General features: G+C 33.5%; 1 protein-coding gene across 1 annotated transcript in view; it reads right to left on the bottom strand.

Moving 5' to 3' along the window:
* Positions 1-25,310, bottom strand: part of LOC145280143 (signal transducing adapter molecule 1-like) — a gene marked incomplete in the record, with an annotated part of 80,184 nt that overhangs the window by 19,316 nt on the left and 35,558 nt on the right. Inside the window, 9 exon segments of the mRNA XM_080131911.1 lie at positions 1,723-1,813; positions 4,423-4,508; positions 5,841-5,935; positions 7,441-7,526; positions 11,502-11,617; positions 14,173-14,248; positions 16,346-16,412; positions 22,332-22,417; positions 23,650-23,748. Of these exon segments, the coding sequence (XP_079988037.1) occupies positions 1,723-1,813; positions 4,423-4,508; positions 5,841-5,935; positions 7,441-7,526; positions 11,502-11,617; positions 14,173-14,248; positions 16,346-16,412; positions 22,332-22,417; positions 23,650-23,748 (802 nt within the window).

Raw genomic sequence — 25,310 nt, forward strand, 5'->3', positions numbered from 1 at the left:
AAAAAAGGGTGAAAAAAAAGGGGTGAAAAAAAAGGGTGAAAAAAAAGGGTGAAAAAAAAGGGTGAAAAAAAGGGTGAAAAAAAAAGGGTGAAAAAAAAGGGTAAAAAAAGGGTGAAAAAAAAAGATGAAAAAAAAAGGTGAAAAAAAAGGTGAAAAAAAAGATGAAAAAAAAAAGGTGAAAAAAAAGATGAAAAAAAAAAGGTGAAAAAAAAGATGAAAAAAAAAAGGTGAAAAAAAAGGTGAAAAAAAAAGGTGAAAAAAAAGATGAAAAAAAAAGGTGAAAAAAAAAAGGTGAAAAAAAAAGGTGAAAAAAAAAGGTGAAAAAAAAAGGTGAAAAAAAAAGGTGAAAAGAAAGGTGAAAAAAAAAAAGGTGAAAAAAAAAAGGTGAAAAAAAAAAAGGTGAAAAAAAAAGGTGAAAAAAAAGGATGAAAAAAAAGGATGAAAAAAAAGGGTAAAAAAAGGGTGAAAAAAAAGGGTGAAAAAAAAGGATGAAAAAAAAAAGGTGAAAAAAAAAGGTGAAAAAAATGAAAAAAAAGGTGAAAAAAAAGGTGAAAAAAAAGGTGAAAAAAAAAAGGTGAAAAAAAAAAAGGTGAAAAAAAAAAGGTGAAAAAAAAGTGAAAAAAAAAAAAGGTGAAAAAAAAAAAAGGTGAAAAAAAAAGGTGAAAAAAAGGGTGAAAAAAAGGATGAAAAAAAAGGGTAAAAAAAGGGTGAAAAAAAAGGATGAAAAAAAAAAGGTGAAAAAAAGGTGAAAAAAAAAAGGTGAAAAAAAAAAGGTGAAAAAAAAAAGGTGAAAAAAAAAAGGTGAAAAAAAAAGGTGAAAAAAAAAGGTGAAAAAAAAAAGGTGAAAAAAAAAGGTGAAAAAAAAGGTGAAAAAAAAAGGTGAAAAAAAAAAAGTGAAAAAAAAAGGTGAAAAAAAAAAGGTGAAAAAAAAAAGGTGAAAAAAAAGAGTGAAAAAAAAGGGTGAAAAAAAAAGGGTGAAAAAAAAGGGTGAAAAAAAAGGGTAAAAAAAGGGTGAAAAAAAAGGGTAAAAAAAGGGTGAAAAAAAAGGGCAAAAAAAGGGTGAAAAAAAAAGATGAAAAAAAAAGATGAAAAAAAAAGGTGAAAAAAAAAGGTGAAAAAAAAGATGAAAAAAAAAAAGGTGAAAAAAAAGGTGAAAAAAAAGGTGAAAAAAAAAAGGTGAAAAAAAAAAGGTGAAAAAAAAAAGGTGAAAAAAAAGGTGAAAAGAAAAGGTGAAAAAAAAGGTGAAAAAAAAAGGTGAAAAAAAAAAGGTGAAAAAAAAAAGGTGAAAAAAAAGGATGAAAAAAAAGGATGAAAAAAAGGGTAAAAAAAGGGTGAAAAAAAGGGTAAAAAAAGGGTGAAAAAAAAGGATGAAAAAAAAAAAGGTGAAAAAAAAAAGGTGAAAAAAAAAGGTGAAAAAAAAAGGTGAAAAAAAAGATGAAAAAAAAGGTGAAAAAAAAGGTGAAAAAAAAGGTGAAAAAAAAAAGGTGAAAAAAAAAAAGGTGAAAAAAAAAAAGGTGAAAAAAAAAAAAAGGTGAAAAAAAAAGGTGAAAAAAAAAAAGGTGAAAAAAAAAAGGTGAAAAAAAAAAGGTGAAAAAAAAAAGGTGAAAAAAAAAAAGGTGAAAAAAAAGGTGAAAAAAACAAAAAAAACAAGCAAACATAATGTCAATTATTTTCTGACAATTTCATCAATTAATATTTAACCACGTAGATATGAGTCAATACCTTCTTGAGGCAACAATTCTGGCGGGTCAGGTTGGCTTTCTCCAGTTGGATCTGCATTCTGTATCAGGGTGAGCACTTGGTCAATTTTAGCCTGATTAACAGAAAAAAAAACAATTATATTATGACTGTCTATTATTGTATTAAAGCTGATGTCATTAACAGTTTTTTCATATCTATTTTAATCATACAAAATACATGCAAAAATATTCCTCAATTCTCAAATTATGTTTGTATAAAAAAAATCATTTCAAATCAAATCTTTTTTTTTTTAACTTGTTGCTAAAATCTTTGAATTGTTAATCGATACAACAAAAGTTCATCTTGAAAATACTGAACTTCTCGTTGATCAACCGTATGAATTTAGGTCATTTTGTTCTAATGGTCATTGTTGAACATACATTACTAAAATACATCGTAGAAGTTAGATGAAACTAAAGTGGTAGTGCTAAATATATTCAAAGCATTTGACAACATCTGGCATGAAAGTTTTCTCAGGAAAAAAAAAAAAAAATCCAAATTTATTCAATTATACTGGACAATTGTTCAGTATAATTGAATCTTTCTTAGCCAAACAAAAGATCCAGGTTGTTCTCGATGGCTGCCAATCTAAACATATCAAAAACAACTTTGCCTCATAAGTCGATACTTATATTATTTTTGAATTTCATAAATAACACTTTCAATACAATCGCATCTGAGATGAGTGCATTTACTGATAACATCATGAGGGCAAATCGAATGTTCACACACACACGCGCACAGGGCAACAGCTGAAACTTTGGAAATTTGACCTCCAGTCTATAGTAAAATGGATGGCCAGATCTAATGCTACCAAGACAAAGCTGCTTTCCTTTAACAAAGATAAGAAACCTTTCAGATTACCGATTGTCATGGTCAATAGCGGCATTCATGAGAGGCCAACATTTAAATTCAACAACCTAACATTTTCAGGTAACATGAAATGGAATAAGTATATAGATTCTTTGGGCTATGGCATTTAACAGCCAAATGCTTCTCATCAGAAGAGGAGAAAAAGCCAACATTATACAAAACTAAGGCCAGGAATGATATGATGGAGAAAAGGAAAGAAAGGATGAAAAAAAAAATTTATATATACATTAGTGGCCTGGCAAGGCCACAGTGGAGATAACAGAAGCAATATTAGTGGCCTGGCAAGGCCAAACGGGGCAGACAATAGAAGCAGCAAAACTATAGCTGGCCTGCTAGGACAATATATATACAAATGTAGGCAAAAACACACACACAATAGTGTTGCCTATATTCATAGCAACTAATAAATGTGATTTATAAAAAATTATACATTACGAAAATCTTTCATAAAATATGTTCAAAGGACATAATTTCAATAGAAACTATCGTTATAACCAAGTGTTGCTCGCTCACCAATCAAAAAATGATACTAAAGAAACTAATTTGAAAATCAGTTTCAATAAAGTTTATATTTTTTCTGTCCATGTTTTTTCTAATCATCTTAAACAGCCTATCACAAATGTCCGTCTTCGTAACACACTTTCTTCCAGCTCAGCCTCCCGTTCTCTCCATGGTTCCTTATGCGTCTGGTATAGTTTCATTTGCATGAAAACACTGAGCGTCTGCATTATCCACGCGTGATTGTCAAGTATAAAAGCAACTAAGAGTTGGCATTTTTTTCTTTCTTTTTTTCTTCTTGTCAAGCGATCGAACCCTACAAAGCACACACATGCTATCCAAGTTATAATTTCCCTATAGAAACAAAAGGAAACAAACCGACACATTCTGCAAATATCAGTTGCACTCTAGGAGGTCGTCATAACGATTGATCCGCTGAATCCTAAGATCCACATCTACATGATCTGTTGAGGCCTCCTTGTCACCAGCTGCCGTCATCTCGCTTCAATTTAATCCAAGCCATGATCTGCCTTCTGGAAACTCACCTAAACTGTTGTCAACCATCACAAAAATAAGATGGTCCACAAACTGCCCACAACTGTTGTGAACTGTCACAAAACTCATTGCAACTTCTAAAAATATCCTGATAGATCCTTGTTATCGGAACACCTTGATTAACAATCCTATTTTAACATTCTTTTGTGTTCCTTTTTGAACAACTTCCTATCCATTGTTCTGCTGATAAACATTTGTTTTTTTTTTGTTACTTACTAACACTTGGGGAGGGGGCATCAATCGTATCACACTATTAGTTTTTTAAATTACAATTTATTTATTATCTGCGGACTGTATATTCTATATGATACAATCAATTTATATTCAAGCGACGTAATGCAAGTTATCCATTTAAAAAGAAAGATTTGGAATGAGATTTAATAGATGGGTTGGTTGGTTTTGTTTTACGGCATATCAACCCTTTTCGGGTTATTTAATGCCGAATCCAAAGATTTTGAAGAAAAAATTTTTTAATAGAATATATTTGTTGTTTTCAATTCGGTTTCTATTTAACCCATAGTTGGAACCCTAACAGGTACTACCACTTCGGGTCAGAGTGGACCTGGGAGCAATGGCAATTCAAGGGTGGCTCCACACTCCCCAAAGCCCACAAGCTGGGGCCTCACCATCGGATATAGTTTAAGGTCATATCCAGGACCTTAATAGATGGGAGGTAGTTTTTGTAACTTAAAAAAAAAAAAAAAAAAAAAAACTGATCAAATTTTTTAAATTCACTATTAACATCTGCTGACTTACCTCATCAATCTCCACTTCCTCGTTCAATGACTCCATAACTTTCACATCGACTTCGTCACTGAATTGAACCCCTTTTTTTTCTTTAGCTTAAAAATACAAAATTAGACAATAAGACACAATTAAAAAAATAGACATAAAATACAATCAGACAATTTTTTACAGAACCAAATTTTCAAAAAGTGAATGCAAATAGTTAAAAATATAGTACAATTAAATATCACAAACCAGTGATTCGTGATATTTAATTGAAGTTGCGAAAATTGGCTTCTGGACCAAAAGCAAACAATTTACGATCAGGTTTGAACAGTGACAATTCAATGGTTAATTAAGCTAAAACAAATTTGGTACGATTGTTTATACTTTACAAAGATCTATGTGTTAATATGGATATTTTTTTATTTTAGTTATAATTAAAATAAAATTTGCTTTAGAGTAGCTATTATATAATAATAATATAGGTGTCAAATGACAGAATTATTAACAGTGCAACTACATAACTCCCCTTTGAAAAAAAAAAAAAAAAAAAAAAAATTGTGTACATACATGTGATGAAAAAAAATATTTGTGTACATACCTGTGACGGAAAAAATAGTGCACACGAAAAATTTAAATTGATCCAATAGTTTTATTTTGGAAAAAGAAAATCAAATTTTATGGCCAAACGATCTCTATACCATTTTGCAAATATTTTAAAGGACAAGAGAGATAATTGCAATTCAAACTTTTGTAAGATTTTAACAAGCCATTCTTAACATGGAAAAAAAAAAAAAATTACCTCACATTAAAATAACTCTTCAGCCTTGTAGATCATCGTAATGCCTATGAATTCCCATTAATTGATTAAAAATGCTTTTCTTTAGAAAAATAAAGTTACTTAATGTAATAAATTTAAAACATAAAAAACTTAATATTCATGTGATTTTTGGTATCCAATATTTTCTTTCCATCACTGATATGTACATCATAAAGATTTTCCTGTATTTATTTTTTTGGGGGGAAGCAGAGGAGCATTTTTTCACACTCAGAATAGCTGAAACACAACAAAACTGTCTTCATCAGTTGTTAGCTGCTGAGAGACTATGGTTTTAAAATCTGCACGCTTTCCAAAATTTATCTAAACTACACCTGATATTATTCCCTCCCCCTCTATATGCAATTTGCACACTATTCATTTTTTTCATCAGCATTTAAACACCAAATCAATAACATGGCACAACAACAATAAATAAAAATAGGCTTGTCAAAATCAAAGTTTGATTTGTCAGCTAAAATTCTATTTAGACCCAACTTTTAAAATATATCCAACATAATTTGGATTAAGTTATAATTAACTTATGTAACTCAAGTATAAAATCAAGAAGCAAATAAAATTTTTTGTTTTGTTTTTGACAACAAAATAACTTGTATATAAAACATACTTTCTTCTGGTTCTGCAGTCAAATCCGCTGTCACAAAATTGGCAGGAAAAAGACCTTCTCCTCGATGACTAAAACCTTTCCACCAATTTGGATCTCTGAAAGAACAATAACAGGATTCATTGAATAACTTGTTTCAAAAAGGTTAACATCTATCATACTAATTATCTGCCAACACTTTGCTAATTTGCCTAAAAAATAAAAACGAGATTCTGTTTTAGGCGGAGAAAATATAAGCAGTAAAAAAAGACTTGAAAAATGCTATCTGGATCATCATCATCCAAAGTGGGGGATTGTTTTATATTCAGTTTAGATGCAAAAATGATCCCCCACTCTAAATTTTTTTCCCTACTTTTTCAGCTCGTTTACATGTAATCGCCTTAAAACAGTAGAATCTCATTTTTTTTTTTTTTCCAAATTAGCACAATACCAATGATAAAAAAATGACTATAGTAAAGTTAAAATAAGGTTAAATTTTGCACATTTAAAATCACCATCCATCAAATTCACGAAAATTAATCACCTTTGAACGATTTGATATTCTGACTTCCAATTTTTTGCTTTCAAGAAAAACATGCTGCATAAAATAAATTTAAAAACTAATAAATTCTTTTTCTAGGCAGAAATTATCGTGTGAAAATGATTGAAACCAAAATATCTTTTTTTTTTTTATTAGATTCTTCGTACTACCGTTTTCATTTTTGAACGTCCTTTTCACAACATTTTGTTTGAAGTAACCTCCGACCTCCTTGTTGAACTTGGGAATCTGCACCGAATTTCAAACAAAACATTTTATTTAATTTACGGGGATTGTATGCTCTTGTTACATTAGCCACGACTGGGTAGAAATCCTAAGTAATTCTAAATTCTATTTCCGGTTGCCCATACAATTTGATTGAACCTTCAACCCTTTTGCAACTGAACTTTTCCAAGTACTCTAATGGACAATTCTAGTACGAATTTTAAGAGTTTTAAACCTATATCATTTCTAGATGTAAATATCGACATTTGTTACAACCTTTTTTTTTTTTTTTTTTTTTTTTTACATGGTAGTCACCACTTATCAAGGCCTGGAACCCACTCAGGGATAAGGGTTATTGCGTGTACAGTAATCAAAAGGATAAGATTATAGTAATCATTAGTAATGGAGATTTGATAAAGTGTCATTACTTAAGGAGGCGGTTTATTAGGAATTTGTTTATGTTGGACTTGAAGACATCCAAGTTGTAGTCAGGTGGGAAACAGGCAAACGGAAGAGAGTTCCACAGGCATGCACTTCTAAGAAAGAAGCTTTGTTCATGGAATTTATGTTTTGATTTAGGCACAGATAAAGAATGGGGAAAATTTTTGACAGTGGTTTCAGCTAGACGGGTGTTTTTCGTGAAAGATTGGCAAGGGGGGGGGGGGCAGAGATTGAAGCTGAGACGAGCACTTGTCATGAAAATAACGCAAAAACAAATTATTATTAGAAAGTCTGAGGTTACATCAATCAAAAAATTGTCAAAACTGACACTCAAGATGAGAAAAATAGTCCGAAGAACTCCAAATAATCGTCATCTCAAAAATTCAGAAACGAAAAAAATCGTTGAAAAGAAAAACTCACGAATCATCCTGTACGCTGATGATTTCTCCTGCTTTAAAATTCAGTTCATTGTCTTCCGCGGCTTCAAAATCATAGAGTGCTCTCACCTGAACGAAAACACAAAAAAGCATTAAATTCTCATCGAAAAAATATTGATGAATGCCACTTTATTATGATTGGAGGAGAAAAAAATAATCAAAATATGAGAAAATATTTTAAAATATTAACAAAAAAATTTGAATTTGTAGCAATGACATGTTTTTGATGCACAAAATTCGCACCATCTTTCACGCATGTTGGTTGTTAGAAGTTTATCGGATTACTTCCAGAAAAAAAATGCTCAATGTTTTCAAATTCAAAAATATATTTCAGTGCTTGTTAAGATAGAGTCAACAAATCGATTTTTGAAAAATATGTGGTTCTAAGCAAAAACACTGCTTGTCACGTCGAAAAAATATATCCAAAAATTACGAAAATTTATTGAGTAGAAAATTATAGTTGAATGTAATTTTTACAAAAAATTGGGGAAAATTGCATTTTCTCTAGATGTAAACATATTGAGGATTGAATATTTCTCTTTTTGACACTTTAACAGCTGACTTTTTCTTTTAAGACAATAAACATTTTTTAAAGACAATAGTAATGGACATTTTTTTTTAGTAAAAAACAATAGCAGCTGTACTACTCAATGAAATTTCGTAATTTTTGGATATATTACTATTCGACATGACAGTTAAGTAAGTAATGTTGTTTTTGCTTAAAACGACATTAAAAAAAAAAAACAAAAAAAAAACGAAGCACCAAAATATTTTTATTCATAGATAATCAGCCATTTTGTATTCGTTTTATATAAGTTGTTTATGAATGGATTTTAACATTTATTGAGTTTTATACATTGGAGGGTTTTGGTAAATTTCTTTAAAAAAAAAAAAAATATATATATATATATATATATATATACACCAAAAGAAGACTCGTTTTTAAGAAATTACTTGTAGGGAAACAAGTTTACATTATAAACATTAAGATGAAAAAGTTGTTTAACGTATTAGTAAGAGTTATTTCCCTTACACTCATTTTTTTTTTTAATCATTTTCTTTAAATCCCTTTTCAGTTAATCTTTTCAATATTCATGCAGAAGACAGGAATTTATACAGAATTTCAGACTGTATCTTTTAATAATGTCAACAATTCTTATCAATCCTCATCCAAGAAATTCTGAACAATTTTATATCCTCCTCCTCCTCCCATGTTTTGTTTTTACAATTTTTTTTTTTTTTTTTTGAATTATGGTAATGTTTATGCAATTACCATTGATAAAATTGCTTGATATAAAATCTGAATGCAAATTCCACAAACAAAACTTCTTTCCTATAGCTGCTCGCCTGTGAAACTGTTCTGCTAGCCTGCTTTCCATCTGACTGCAACATGATCGTCTTCAAGTCAAATGTAGACAAATTCTTGTATTCTTGTGTACCCCCCCCCACCTTAAATAATCAAATTCAACCAAATTCACACCAATAACGATCACTATGCCATCTTACACTCATTAACACTTGTCTTTCAGTGGCCTTTGATGACTCTTGCAAAAAATAAAATTCTAAACATTCAATATGATGCTTTGCTATAAGATTTTTTTTTTTAATTATTAGCAAAAAAATAAAAAAGGCTGATTTAAAAAAAAAAAAAAAATGCATTCTGATGGATTTTATTTTGTAATTATAATTTTTTTTTTAAAAATAGAATTCCACTGTGTGCTTGTTAAGCTGTAATCAACAAATACATTTTTAAAAATATATCGTTTTAAGCAAAACCAATATTACATACTTAATTGTCATGTCGAAAATAGTAATATATCCAAAAGTTATGAAAATTTATTAAGTAGAAAATTATGTATAGTTACAAGTAATTTTTACAGAAAATTGGGTAAAATTACGTTTTGTAAACGTTATAGACTGTAGGAGACTGTACACAGAGGACATAACTTTAAAAAAAATATTTTTGATGGCGGCAATATTGTCTATAACGATAGAATTTTTTTTTTTTTTTACTAAAAACAATATCAGTTGTTCTACTCAATGAGCTTTCATCATTTTTGGATATATTACTATTTTTGACATGACAAGTACACAATATTGTTTTTGCTGAGGTCATCTTGTCAGCATCAAACAAGGCCAAACTATTTGCCAAGAACTTTGCAGCTAATTCTACCCTATGCGATGAAGGCCATCAACTCTCCGTATTTCCTTGTATAAAAGACAACACGCTCTGCAACATACAAATATCTGTGCATGAGGTCGCTAAGCTAATCAAGAACCTTGATTCCAGTAAAGCAACTGGCCCTGACGGCATTCCAATTATAGTGTTAAAAAAGCTTCAACCAGAACTTGCTTCCATACTTACAAAACTGTTTAAGCGTCGCCTTAAAGAGAAGTGCTTCTCAACACCCTGGAAAACCTCATTAGTATGCCCTGTATTCAAGAATTCAGGTGATAAGTTGTCTCCCTCTCAGTACAGACCAATAATTCTCCTGTGTGTGATGATTAAGTTGCTGGAATCCATATTAAGTAGAGAAGTAGTCAACCACCTCAACAGAAATAACCTTCTTAGTGACATGCAATATGGTTTCCATTCTGCCAGATTTACAGATGTGCTAACGGTTATATCTCATAGGATTAGTGAATCTCTTGAGAAAGGCTTCCTCTCTAGGGCAATTACTCTTGACATATCAAAAGCCTTCAATAAAGTATGGCATAAGTGCCTACTTCACAAGACTTCCAGCTATGGTATAACTGGAAATGTTTTCTCGATCATTAAATCATTTCTCTCTGAAAGGCTCATAAGAGTAGTGATTGATGGGCAGAAATCAGACGCCCTCAGTATTAATGCTGGAGTCCCTCAGGGGTCCATTCTGGGCCCAACTCTATTCCTGATCTACATCAATGATCTCCCAAAACACATACTTAAATCATTCGTTGACATCTATGCTGATATCACGACCATCTATGGCAACATATCAAATGCTATAAATGGTTTTCTTTGATTCTCTCTCCTCTGATCTCGAGCTCGTGGTACAGTGGGGGAAGAGGTGGCTGGTTACTTTTAATGCATCTAAAACCAAGCTCCTATCATCATCCTATCATCAACGCTCTGATCCCCATCTGGCATCAATTGAAATGGATGGCTCTCGACTAGGGGAAGCTTCATGTTTTGATAAACTTCTGGGCTTAACCTTTACTCCTGACATGAAATGGAACACGTACATCAAGTCTATTGCCAAGGTCGCTAGAAAATGGTAGGATCGTTCTACCGCTCCAGAAGATATCTTACTACTGATGCAATTCTCTTTATAAAAGCCAAGTACGTCCAAGGATGGAGTACTGTTGCCACATCTGAGCAGGAGCTGCTAAAAACAGCCTATCCTGCCTTGACAGAGTACAAAATAGGCTTTGTGGTTTAGTGGAGGATGCCCTTCTCTCTTCCCTGCAACCTCTCTCCCACAGAAGAGACGTTGCGAGCCCGTCTTTGTTTTATCGTTATTTCCATGGCAAGTGGTCGTCTGAGCTCTAATATCTGGTCCTCTCTCGCCAATCTTTCACAAGGAACACCCGTCTAGCTGAAACCACTGTCAAACATTTTCCCCACTCTTTATCTGTGTCAAAACCAAAATGTAGATTCCATGAACAAAGCTTGTGTTGAACAAGTTTTTACAAAATTTTTGTATTTGTGTTAGATTTTTTAATGAATGCAAATTGTAAACTAATTCGCTTGGCAATCACCTTATACTAGACTCAACAATACAACAATAAAATGATGGAGAGGAAAAACCATGACACACTGCATTTTAGGGGTTGGCAATCATCAAGGGCCAATTTAGTTATCCTGCAGTTCTTGGAATGAAAATACTGAAAATCAGAAGTTGTATCATAAGATATCTGAACAGTAAATTAATGAAGACCACTAGACCAAATAGTCAAACAAGCTGACACAAAAGAAGCAGGGAATAAACTATTCAATTATGAAAAGAACACATGCCATAATATACAGATATAAAGAAGAGTAAAACAAACCAATTTACTTACTTTTCTGTACTCTTTGCTTTTTGGCAAAGAGCTGCTATTTGTGCTGTTAAATGTCGATGGGTACAATGTGCCACCAGATTTGGATTTCTCGGCTTCTTGTAAAGAAAGAGCAATGGCTGGAAAAAAAAAAAATTTAATAACTAAAAATACCACAAAAAGCATTCATTTTTTTGTGTTAGAATTTGATAACTAAAATACCACAAAAATTCATTTATTTTTTTGTGTTGGGAAAAAAAAATTGATAACTAAAAATGGCACAAAAAAAATCACTCATTTTTTTTTTTGTGTTAAAAATAAATAAAAAAAATTTGATAATTAAAAATGACACAAAAAATTTATTTTTTTTGTGTCAGAAATAAATAAATATATATATATATATATATATATATATATATATATATATATGGGTAGTTTTTCTTTTTTTATATCCGTTAGAAGCGCTGAGTGAAATTTGAAGAATAAAATACATATAAATACGTTTGAAGCCAAAAACTGCAACGCATAATTTTTTATAAAATAAACGAGTGTATACCCAGATTTTCAAAATGCACGACCATGTGTCACCTATCCGGCTTCATAAAAACCCTGCAGTTAACAACATCACATGGACTCTTCATCGAACTATCTTCCACTCTACATCATGTCGAAGAAAAAGAGAAAAAAAAAAGATTGAAAAAGAGTCTTACTCCAAAATATATTTCTTAAAAAATAACCACTCGTTTATTTTATAAAAAATTACACGTTGCAGTTTTTGGCTTCAAACATATTTATACGCATTTTATTCTTCATATATATAGCTTTCAAGTTTAATGAAAAAAAAAATTTGGAAAGAATGAGGGATAAATAAAGACGTGCCCCAAAATAAGTTGGTTTGGAAGTCAATCTTTAAAAGTAGTCAAATGCATTAAAGCGAATATAAAACTTGTAGCCATTAATGCAGGTGCAATACTAATTTTCCAGCAACTGATGACCAATCACTTCTTTTAATCTGAACAAAATCAAAAGAAAACTTGATAATCCCATTGCCACCAGCAGCCAATAAATAACTCTGAATATAACACACAACCAATTTGTTTACACTGCACCTGCTGTTAGTAGGCTCCCTTTGAGATTTTATCTTATCTTAGACAAATTTAATCCGAGCTATTTTACCGTCCAAATTAAATCTAGATAATATAAGTTAGTAAACGTAAAATAGTTGATGTAACAGGGTTAGTTGGCAGAAGCAAGACAAGGAAAACAACAGCACAGGTGATAAGAATGAACTTGAAAGAGGGATAAGTAAAGACCTGGTTCATTTATGAGTTGATTTCTAAAAGCTGTCCAACACATGCCAACACATAAATCAGATGTTAAACTGTTTATGATGATTGTTGAAATAGAAATCTGCAGAAAAAGACGATCAGTGGAATCAGAAATATCTTGTTTGATTCGTGTCAAAATTTGGTCACTTCAAAGAAGATCTTCAGTTAATTTTGTTAGAACCATAAATAAAAATCTTATCCTCTACTTCTGCAGTTTACGAACCGTGATGAAATAATGTTATTTAGAAACAGATTCTTAGTGAGGCTTTGTTTTGTCAGCCATCCCTCGGTAGAGGTCCTATGTATGAGAAACGTAATTTGTTAAACGTCTAAAATGTTGGGTTAGATCAATATTATGGTTTTGTATTGTTGGCAGTGAGTCTGTGAGTCCGTTCAAAATCGATGATAAATTAACAAGGAAGTCTAAATGTAATTTAAACAGCAAAATCCCTTTGAGTGGTTGGATAACGAACCTTTAGTCAAACGTAAATTGTTGATATTTATGCAAGACGATATGTAACATCGTTACATCAGCATTTGGCGCGTGTCGTGACGGAACGGACTGAAATGTATATATAGGGATTGAGTTTACATTACTAAGATTACTTAGATAAGTATATTTCATTTTGAGCAGGGGAAGTGGCTGAGGGCCACAAAAATTATACTGGAAAACTGAAACCAGTAAACTCATTCTTCTACAATTTGAAAGAGTTCTTATGCCAAACGGCAGCTATCATAGTTTATTTATTTATATACATAACTAGCTGACTGCCCGGCGTTGCCCGGTCGTAAAATATGCAATATTTTAATTTATACAGATTTCACATTCATTATTATAGAACCAATTTTCTATTGATTTAAAAAAACATTTGAAAATATTTTGTACTGATATTAAAATGGTGATTATATAAAATTTTACCAGGATGATTCGGGAACCTTTTTAGCTTTGAAATTTAGATATGCTTAGAAAAATAAAAACTTTTAATCGGCTGCAATTTATAATTAATCGAACAAGTCATTCATCATTGACTTCTGTATTTCTCTTATGATGAGTATTTATTAATGCCTCTAAGTATTTTGAGAAAGAGAATCTATTTTTAGCATTGCCATCTAATTAATATACATTTGCATGTACATACCACAAACGCATATGTAAATTAGATGGTAAAATAATAAATCAATTTATTCTTTTGCCATCTAAATTTAGTAAAAACAATAAAATAAATTGTTTAATAATTCTTTTACATTTTCGTTTTTTTTTTTTTAGTTTTTAGTCTTCGTTAATTATTTGTTCTAAATTATATGTCAATCTGATCAAAATATAACCTTCGTGTGGACTCCCGCTTTTCGTACATGCACCCACTAACCTTTAGCAATGTCATCTTCTTCTTGTTGAGTTTGTACGGCATCAGGATTGGAAATCAACGGCATCGGTTTCTTTGGCTGAAACACAAAATTTTACACAAGCATTAAATATCGATTAAAGCGGACAACGTTAGAAAAATGTAAGTAGAAAAAAAGGATTAAAAAAAAAAAAATCTTTATTCTAAATGTTATTACTAACAGAAAAAAAATTATTTCTTAACTAAATTGCATTGAATTTTAAAAAGTTTTCTTAACCAAATTACATTTAATGCCAGAAGATGCTAATAGTTTATTTCTTGGACTGTTAGCTTTTGAAATTCTGTCTCTACTGAGTCTCCCTCGACTGTTCTGACATGCAGATATTTCAATGCAATATGAACATCTTGCTGCCCAACTCCCCATTTAGGTTTCCCCTATCACAATAACTCTTTATGCTTCAGTGGCAATATGGTACAAGATAACAGAAGTTTTAAAAGATTTGGGATTTTCCTGCAAGACTATATTTTGCCAATCAGATCAATAACATGACTAATCATGTCAGTAACATCACCAAACATACTTGACCTTTTGGTTAGTAACAAAGTGTAGTATCTGTTCTGATACAATTTACCTTTTCTTTCTTTGATCAGTGGAGGAGAAATCCTTCATAGCTGAGGCAATTTTTATTCTTGCTCCTATCCAGAATGCCCCTATATTTTTGGAAGCTTGACTTTCCCCACATTAAAAACCGATCTTGTGTCTAACTCCGCCCTTGTGGGGAAGCAAGTAAATAGGAACATCCCCAATCATGTCAATAATATAAAAAGTTAAACTTTTAACTTGTTTTTATTTTTAAAAAAATCATGTAAACTAAATCAAGTTTCAGGAACTTCTTCCACTCCTCATCACTAAGAGCATATCCTTACACAAGCATGGTGTAGTGTTCGTACCCATGTCCGTAATGCAATGCTGCATGCTAGCGAATGCCGTCACAGTCCAGACGAGCTTCAAGATGGTGAATGAGCCATACTTCATTAGATATGTCATATGAAGATGGAGAATGTTAGCAGCTTTGTTTTTTACGGAAACATTTAAATTCCGCTTCTGGATGTAGGACTACATGACAAGCGTCTTCACTGGTTCGGTCATGTTAAGCAGAATAGTGGGTGGATGAACAGAGCCTGCATCATGGAAGTTGATGAATTGTCTGGCATCGGATACTCATGCAACATCTGAGCGGCATAACTATCAAGGAGGACTTGAAAGCTAGGCAACTTCATGAGGGGGTATTATATATATATATATATATATATATATTTTATTCTTGGCACCCTTTTGAGATGAGTAATTTGTATATTTATTTATTTGCGGACTTATCGTCATCTTTATAGTAGTTGTTCTATCACCACGTTTCAGGCAACTCATCTTCCGGCTTTCTTCAGGTGATTAACCGCGACAGGATACGAATGCTGAATCTCATAACCTTCGGGGCCCATGGTGCAGTGGATAGAGGTGTTCAATTTCTACAGTTCCAGGTGAGCATTGTCTGAAGATAACAGTTTCAATCCTACCCAAAAGAGGCGAGAGGTTTACTTGACCAAAACGTGGTGAGACAACAACAACTATGGAGGTACAGTATTCCTATTCCATCGCAGTTAATCATCTGAAGAAGGCCAGAGGATGAGTTAGCCAAAATGTGGTGAAACAATTACTACTATGAAGAGGAGTATAACAGTTTGCAAATAAATAAATTCATGAGAGGGATACTATGGGTGGAGCCAAATAACAAACAGGGGCCTGGGCAGTCGTTAAAAGGCAGACCCATGAAAGCCATGGAAACCTATTTACAACTGGATAGTCATTTCGTTATAAAACTTTTATTAAAAATAAGATGTTATTTTTCTTTTTTGTTTTTTTTATTCAAATGCAGTTAGCATCAAATCTTTACAAAAATATTTAAAAAAAAAAAAATCACCAAAAAAAATAAACGATGTAAAAATGAACATGATTTTTTTTTTTAATATCGTTCTTACACGCTGCATTGTATTCAAGATTTGATTTTTACAATTCACGAAACGTTTTTGGATTTCTCGCAGAACAAAGAAATTATTTCATGAAAAAAAAATTGTAAAAAATAATTGCTTTTCCTCATTTGACAAAAACAAAATAGTGTTTTTGCAAATGAGCCCAACTTACCATAGTGTCTGGATCCGCAAATTCATGTCCTTCTTTTTTCAAACTTTCATACAAAGAAGGAATTAAACTAAAAAAAAAAAATAAATAAAATAAATAAATTATTTAAAAAATTAAAAATACTAAAAACCAAAATAGATAAGATATTAAATATTTCAAATTAAACAAAAAAAAAAAAAAAAATAGAAAAATTAGAAATAAAAATGGGAAAACTATTTTTCGTAATTTTATATATTCATTCAAATTATGACAGTTTTAAGAAATCATCTACACACAAACTTTAATGGATTCATATTTAAAGAAACATTTTTTTTTTTATTGCATTTTCAATGCACAGTGCCACTTTGATGTAGTTGCAACAACGTTCACCCTGGTAAAGTTTCTTCCCTAACTCACACTTCATGGCAGCCTATGTACGGTGGTCCTGAGCAAGGCTGCACAAGATTGCTAGTCAATTACTATTCCAGTGTCAATGGCCAACCATCCATGAACCCAAAAGTTCCACCAAGTCCTTCTTGATGGTTATTGTCCAAGTCCTTCTTGATGGTTATTGTCCAAGTCCTTCTTGATGGTTATTGTCCAAGTCCTTCTTGATGGTTATTGTCCAAGTCCTCAGCTGTTTGCAGATTCGCTTTCGGCCACCCAGGAAGAGAGATAATTCACCGTGTAATACTTATCTTAAGAGAGATAAGTATTACACGGTGAATTATCTCTCCTTTCAGAAGATGAGTCATACATCCAAACCATCAAAAATATTACAACAGGACGGATGACAAAAACTTAAGATTGAAGTTTTGATGGAGAGCAGCATTTAAGACAAAATCTTTCGGCAATGCAAGATGTGGCAGAGGCAATCATTGTTGAAGACTTCAAATTCCAAATGATTAGTCGCCTTCATTGGCAATATTTCACAGCCATAAAGGAGGATTGACTGGATAACAGACTGAGGATGATCCAAAGGTTCCCTTTTCAGTAGCTATTACACCAAGATATAAGGGAGGGTGTCACTTCTATCCTAAGATTACTCCACATTGCTTTGATTCTCAACATATGCTGAAAGTGTATCAAGGAGGTATCAAATATGAGGTGCCTTCAATAAGTTTCCAAGCTTTTTTGTACAGGCATCTAAAATTGTTGCAGACTCTTGAAAATTCAGTATGTTATTGCTATACATCTTATGAGATGACTGACTAATTTTTATGATTTCAGGTTCAAATGAACAGCTACAGCATGGATTGGAACACACCCTACTAAAGCCTGATTGTCACAGTTGGTTGCAATCTGAACGTGAGGACACTTTACAAGAACAATATGCAATAAAATTCTGTTTTAAACTTGGAAAAATTGCCATAGAAACCTACGGAATGCTTCTATAAAGACAATACGTGCACAGTTTGAGGTCGGTGTGGGAACTATACACACAATTATTTGCAAGGAACTGAAGATGCGGGAGATTTGCGCAAAGATTGTCCCAAGACACCAGTTCACAACTCCATCCTTGTCACAGATTTGACCAAGATGGACATCAAGTCAGTTCCTCACCCTTTCTATAAGATTTTGCTCCCTGTGATTTTTGGTTATTCCCTAAGCTCAAGAAAACCTTAGAGGCTGTCGTTATGAGACAGTTGTGGAGATTGAAGAGGTTGTGACAAGGGTCATTGACACATTCACACAGAAGACTTCCATGGGGCCTTCCAGAAGTTGTTGGAATGGTACAAGTGCATTGCAGCCAGAGGAGATTACTACTAGAGTTTCATGTGTGTACTATCAATAAAAATGCCCATAAGAAAAAAATCTGGAAACTTATTGAAAACACCTTGTATCATTTTGGAGTCTTTGACTTAAACAAGGATTGAACCATAGTTTCTTGACCAATTAGTGAACACTAATCAATATGCTAAATGGACTGGTTGAATAAATCTGATCACCTTGATAGGAAACTGACTTCAGTCTCCTGCGCGACATGTGGGGATACTTATATATATGCGATATATTACTTATATATGCAATGTATTACTTATATATGCAATGTATTACTTATATATGCAATGTATTACTTATATATGCGATGTATTACTTATATATGCGATGTATTACTTATATATGCGATGTATTACTTATATATGCGATGTATTACGTATGTCACGACCCGGTTAATGGATGACCGAATTGATTGGCAATCAGATCGAGACACAAAAATTTATTTTATTTTATATCCAATATCTCATAATTATCTTCGGTTAATCGTCGGATGTCGGATCAACCAGCGAAACATATCATTAAGGGGAATGGAACAACAGAGCAATGAATGACGAAACAAACACTCAAAAGTTTAAAATTCAAGGAAGACTTTTATATACAAAAAGAAAGAAGAAAAAAAGCTCCGATAAAAAGAATGAGTGAGATAGACGTATTTTTGGGGATGTTTGCCAGATGTATGCGACATGCAATTATAGTACAATATGTATAAAAGTTTGTGGATAAGAAAAGATATTGGCATGAGATAGGCCAAACTTAGCTGTTTTGTCCGTTAGGGTAAACACGGATCATAAGTTCGCAAACACAATATCCAAGAAAAAAGTTGAGATGGCGAAAGTCTATCTCTTCCTCGAATCTTAGTTCCAAAGAAGAATATATGTGAGTTCAATCGACAATACGATTGTATTTGAATAATAATCCGCAATTCAATTGATTCAAATCTCAATCTTCGATGAGGTTCGATTCTCGGAGATAATGTTTGTACACCGGGCTGTAGCGCTTCTTTTCGCCAACTGTTTATTTCTTATTTTCAAATCCCTCGTGGTCCGCTTTTCCCGCCAGAAATGTTCGTTGTCTGGTTTCCATGACGACGTATTTCTGCTCGTTACGGCGATATTCACACCCAACCTCTGTCCCACTTCCCTCAGCCAAGTGTCTGCCACGCCACATCATTTACAGAGAGAGAAGGTTGTCTGGTTGATTAGATCTTAGGAAGAGAGAAAGATAGCGAGATATAGATAGAGAGTAAGTAGAGAGATTGAATGTTCGCTTTGCTCTGATGTCACATCCCCCCACCTTAAAAGGCCGAAAACGTTATTTTTTTCTTAAATAACGTTTTCAGATATAGTACGACTTATTTATTATTTTCGATTTGCTAGGCACGTCTCCGCATAAGCATCTGAAACTTTCGATGAGCTTCGATAACTCCTCCCGTTCTGTTGTGCCCAAGTGATCCAATTTCTCCCCCAGCTTTTCCAAGATTGCCAAATTCTGAAGTTCAGGTGATTTTTCTTGGAGCACGTCATAATAATCATGACTATCACATGTTTCGCTCTCACTCAACTCCGGTTCGCATGCGGCTATTTTTGCCATTTCTTCATTTCTGCTATGATATGACTTCAGCATATTTATGTGGCATTTTCGAGTTTTTCTTCTTCTATCCGGTGTTCCGATGATATAGTTTAGGTCACTGACCTTCCTTATAACTTTATAAGGTCCTTGGAACTTGGATTTGAGTGGATGGGTATTCATTGGTAATAAAAGAAGTAATTCGTCCCCCACTTCAAATTCCCGTTGGATCGTCTTTTTGTCATATCTTAATTTCATTTTGGTTTGGGTGTGCTCCAAATGTTCCCTAGCCAAGTCGTTTGCTTCCCTTATCCGTTTTCTCATCTTTAGTACGTATTCCGACAAATTCGGTTGTCTTGAAGTGTCCACCAGCCATTTTTCTTTTATTAGTTTTAATGGTCCCCTGACTAAGTGTCCGTATATCAGCTCGAATGGGCTATATCCGAGTGACTCTTGGGTAGCTTCTCTCGCTGCAAACATAACGAAAGGTAGTCCTTCATCCCATTCTTTTTGACTCTCCGTGCAGTATGCTCGAAGCATGCTTTTCAATGTGGAGTGGAATCACTCGAGTGCTCCTTGTGATTCAGGGTGATATGCGCTCGCTCGAATCGCTTCGATGCCCAGTTGTTCAATGGCCTGTTGAAAGATCTTGGAAGTGAAGTTTGATCCTTGATCCGATTGTATTTCTTGTGGCAAACCGAAGTTCGTAAAAAAGTTCACCAGAGCTCCAACTATTTTCTTAGATGATATGTTTCTTAATGGTATAGCTTCTGGGAATCTGGATGTTGCGCACATAATTGTAAATATATATATTTGTTTCCCTGCTTTGTTCGGGGGAAGGGGTCCTACGCAGTCTATGATCACTTTGCTGAATGGTTCGCCGGTGATAGGTATGGGTTGTAATGGAGCTGTAGGTATGTTTGAATTAGCCTTTCCCGCTATCTGACACGTATGGCATGTGCTGCAAAACTTTATTACATCTCTTTTTATCCCTGGCCAGTAAAAGTGTCTAGTTATTTTGTCGTAAGATTTATTTATCCCCAAATGTCCCGCTAACGGCATTTCATGTGCTGTTTTTAAGATAAGCACCCGGTAGTCCTGAGGTATTACTACCTGATCTCTATTTTCCCAGTCTTCGATATCAGGGGTATTCTTCGGTCTCCATCTTCTCATCAGGATTCCATTGCAGATATGATATTCCGAGGTGCTATTATCTTTTTCAATATTCCCTTCGTCCAAATCGAAATATTTCTTAAGGCTTGGATCCATCTTCTGTTTTTCGATAAGATCTTCCGTAGTGGTTTGATCACGTAAGATGTTGTGTTCGCCATCTTCCTTTCTTGTCAGTATTTCGCGCCTTTTCTTGATCTTCCCGCAATTTTCTCCTGATTCTTGCGCCATCTCCTCTGGCTGCCTATGTTTTTCCTCCTCCACCTCCTCCTCTCTGCTACGTGTTCGAGTTTGTACGCGCGTCACCACTCCCGCCTTTTTCTGATTTGAGTTCGCTTTTGGCGCCCATTTTCTGACCTCCCTCTGTTCTGGTATACCCGTAGCCATTACTCTGGATCCAGCTAAGTCGTTTCCTAAAAGCATATCCACATCCTCGATCGGTAGAGTTTCGACTTCCCCTATTTTTATCGTTTTCTATCTCTTCCTCGAATCTTAGTTCCAAAGAAGAATATATGTGAGTTCAATCGGCAATACGATTGTATTTGAATAATAATCCGCAATTTAATTAATTCAAATCTCAATCAGACTAAATATTGAGTTCAATCGACAATACGATTGTATTTGAATAATAATCCGCAATTCAATTGATTCAAATCTCAATCTTCGATGAGGTTCGATTCTCGGAGATAATGTTTGTACACCGGGCTGTAGCGCTTCTTTTCGCCAACTGTTTATTTCTTATTTTCAAATCCCTCGTGGTCCGCTTTTCCCACCACAAATGTTCGCTGTCTGGTTGCCATGACGACGTATTTCCGCTCGTTATGGCGATATTAACACCCAACCTCTGTCCCACTTCCCTCAGCCAAGTGTCTGCCATGCCACATCATTTACAGAGAGAGAAGGTTGTCTGGTTGATTAGATCTTAGGAAGAGAGAGAGATAGCGAGATATAGATAGAGAGTAAGTAGAGAGATTGAATGTTCGCTTTGCTCTGACGTCACACTTATATATGCGATATATTACTTATATATGCGATATATTACTTATATATGCAATGTATTACTTATATATGCAATGTATTACTTATATATGCAATGTATTACTTATATATGCAATGTATTACTTATATATGCAATGTATTACTTATATATGCAATGTATTACTTTGAAGCAGTACAAGAATGATTACTAAGTGCACACTATGATTAAAACATAGTTAAATGATTTAATTTTTTAATGACCAAAATAAAAGTAAATTGGAATTTTTGTTGTCATACAATGATTTCCATTAATTTGATTAAAATTTTACAATTGAAAATGAAAAAAAATATTCAATTTTAATTATTCTATGATCAGCAGGAGACTGAAAAACTAAAAACAAAATAATTTGCAGTAAGAAACCCTAAACACACATTTGCATTTATTTGAATCAATTTAAAGATTCATTATCTTATATATTTATTTATATATTTATTTATTTATTTAGAAACTCACCTGAGGGAAGGATCATCTTTAAATTCTGGCATTTCAGCCCATCGTTTTATCAATAATTTCAGTCGTTGAGCGACTTTTGGATGAGCCTATAAAGAACAAGTTGAAGAAAAATTCATTAAAAAGTTTTCAAAAGAAAAGAAAAAAAAATGCATGGAGAAAAATGACATGAGAATGATAAGAAATAAATTTAAAAAAACCATTAAAAAAAATGATGTACTCATCTTACAATTTTTAAACAGAAAAGTAATCCTCAAATTTATCAAAACAGCAGTACACCAGGCATCAAAACTGAAGGTCAAAACTATTAACTTGGAAAAAAAAAAAAAAAAAAAAAAAAAAAACAGAATCCCAATGGTTTTTGAATTAAATCACATCACAAACTCCTACAATTACTAACAAAAGATTTTTTTACATCTCAAAACAGACATCGCCTCCTTCCCTCATTTAAACACGTCTAATCAATACCAGAAGGCAAACAGCCAATCTATCGACTGCCCTCATATAACTCTACAACAAATCGTAACCCTAACTACCTTGATAATCGACCGTACAATAAACAGAGTTATATATCCTGCTATTACACTAACTCTCGTGCCAGGATCACAATACTTCAGTCTCACCTTGTCATATTTTAGTAAATAATTTACTGTAGCAGCCAATCACTTCAGATCGTCACAGTCACAGTCAGCCTTGTCCTTTTGCCTGCATTGCAGAGGAATGGGTCAGTCAAAGACAACAACAATTTCTCAGCACCAAAAGAAGACCTTCCAGCAGGCTCTGAACTCTGCGGAAAGAGTGTAAACACTCAACTGAGCCCGAGCGATGATTGATAACATGGGACAACTTGCACAAGTGGGGCTATGTACATGACGTTTGGTGTCCCTGCGCTGCAGACATACAGACTATATTACACAATTACACATCCTCACAGACTGTCCCCTGACTGAGGCGCGCTCAGATGTGGACCTGAGAGATGCCTCAGGCACTGCCCGATGATGGGCCTCAAGATGGAGTGAAACACTATAATAATCATGATGATGACAACTTGTAATCGCAAAGGACCAAATTAGACACTAGAGTAAGACAAAAAGTGAAACAGAAATAAAAAAATAAAGATTGTAATAAAAAGAATGAGGGTTAGGGTTAGGGTTAGGGTTAATAAAAAGAATGAGGGTGGGGCAAAGGAGTACACAGAAAATCTAATTCATTCCGGCACAACGCCAGAAAATCTGTCCGTAGAAAATAAAACCACGTTTTTTGAAACATCGGACATTTTGTGATGATCAAAATGTGAATGTTCTTTGCAGAATAATCTTACCTTTTGGCCAATTAGGGTCCGACATTCCGATACAAAATCCCGCGAACAAATTTCCAGGTGGAATGCACGGCCGCAGTTATTCACACACGCGTCAAGAAGCTGAAATGAAAATTTAAAAATTATAGAAAACTAATTTTTAGCGCACTTCATCCCAACATGCATTGTGTGGGATGGAAGAGGAGACAAAAAAAAAAAAAAGAATGGTTCAACTGCACAAGTCAAATGGAACAAAGCAATAGAATTCCAACAGAAAGGAGTACGGATCAATGAATTGCAAAATTCAAATAGGACAGAACATGAATCACAGCTACACAAATAACTCATAAAGTCGAAATTCCTATTTGCAGCCGCGAAGGAGGTCTTATTATAGCCGTTATGAATTTTGTAATATTTCTTTTCTAGATGCAAGTGCTAATATTATTTTTATTTCATTGTTTTATTAATTGTGTAAATGGTTTTCTTGTGGAAAGATGTGCCGATTCTATCTGGCAAGTTCATTTGGAATATATATTTTATTTTTTTTTTTTATCATAGATTTTTCTTGTCTATAAATGTTTATATTTTCCAAGTTGATAGCATAAAAGATTTTGCAATTGTTTTCATTTTCAGTTGGTGAGATGGGAATCTTTCACCTAACCCCCTCTTAAACACACCAAATGGACTTTTATTAAGTGCATAATTTTTTTTTTTTTTTTTTTTTTTTTAATGGAGAGTAGACAATGCATTGTGGATGAGTTATCGGCAGCTGCCGTTACTCTTGCTTCTCTTTATTTGTCTCTCAGTCCTCATTTTTAATGAGTGATTTTTCTGACAAAGGGAGAAGAAAAAGCTGTTTTCTAGGTTGGCAGTATTTTTCGTGAACAGCCGCCAGGGATGTCGGAAATTTTCTGTTTCTATGTTTATCCTTGTAGCCATGTCACTCGTAAAGGTGCTGGAGGTAAACGCTTTATCTGGGCTGACGTTATCCGCCTGATAGTCAGGGACGCGAACCTTGGATTAACCACTAAGGAGGCTGTCCTATCAGCAGGTGCAAAGTGGGGCTGCTGTATTGCCATTTGGTGAATGGATTCTGGACCATGGAGTAGCTTCTGGTGGGGCCTCTCGATGCCATACTAGTGGGTAATTGTCACAGCTTTACCTTTTCATGTGCTACAAAAAAAAAAAAAATTTCTTCTATTTCTCTCTTACTTTCCTTCTCTGCCCTGCTTCATGCATGTCTGTCGACCTAGTCCACAAATCCCAAAACACCATCATGAAAAGTCTCAATAAAAAACACACAATTAAACCTGGACCTCCAACTTCTAACGTAGACCCCCCACTACCAGGTCTCCTTCTCTAACATCAGGGGTCTACGTTCTAAACTTCCAGAGATTGAAACCCAATTACAGGAGACTAAACCAGACATATTATTTCTAAGTGAAACCGGCATTGGACAGACTATTTCCCTAAATGAGTCTGTAATTAAAGGATACTCTAATTTAACTTCCAAATCTGACCCCCAAGATCGCCATAGGCATGGAATATGTGCCTATATAAAAGATGGCTTTCCATGAGGTAGGGACATCTCCAGAGAAGATCCTAACTTACCCTATATGTGCTTCCGGGTTGCACTTGCTCAAACTACTGGATTTATATTTGCTCTCTATCGCCCCCCCACAACA

Source organism: Euprymna scolopes, chromosome 7 (genome assembly GCF_053919585.1).
Source record: "Euprymna scolopes isolate OS-2025 chromosome 7, ASM5391958v1, whole genome shotgun sequence".
NCBI lineage: Eukaryota > Metazoa > Mollusca > Cephalopoda > Sepiida > Sepiolidae > Euprymna > Euprymna scolopes.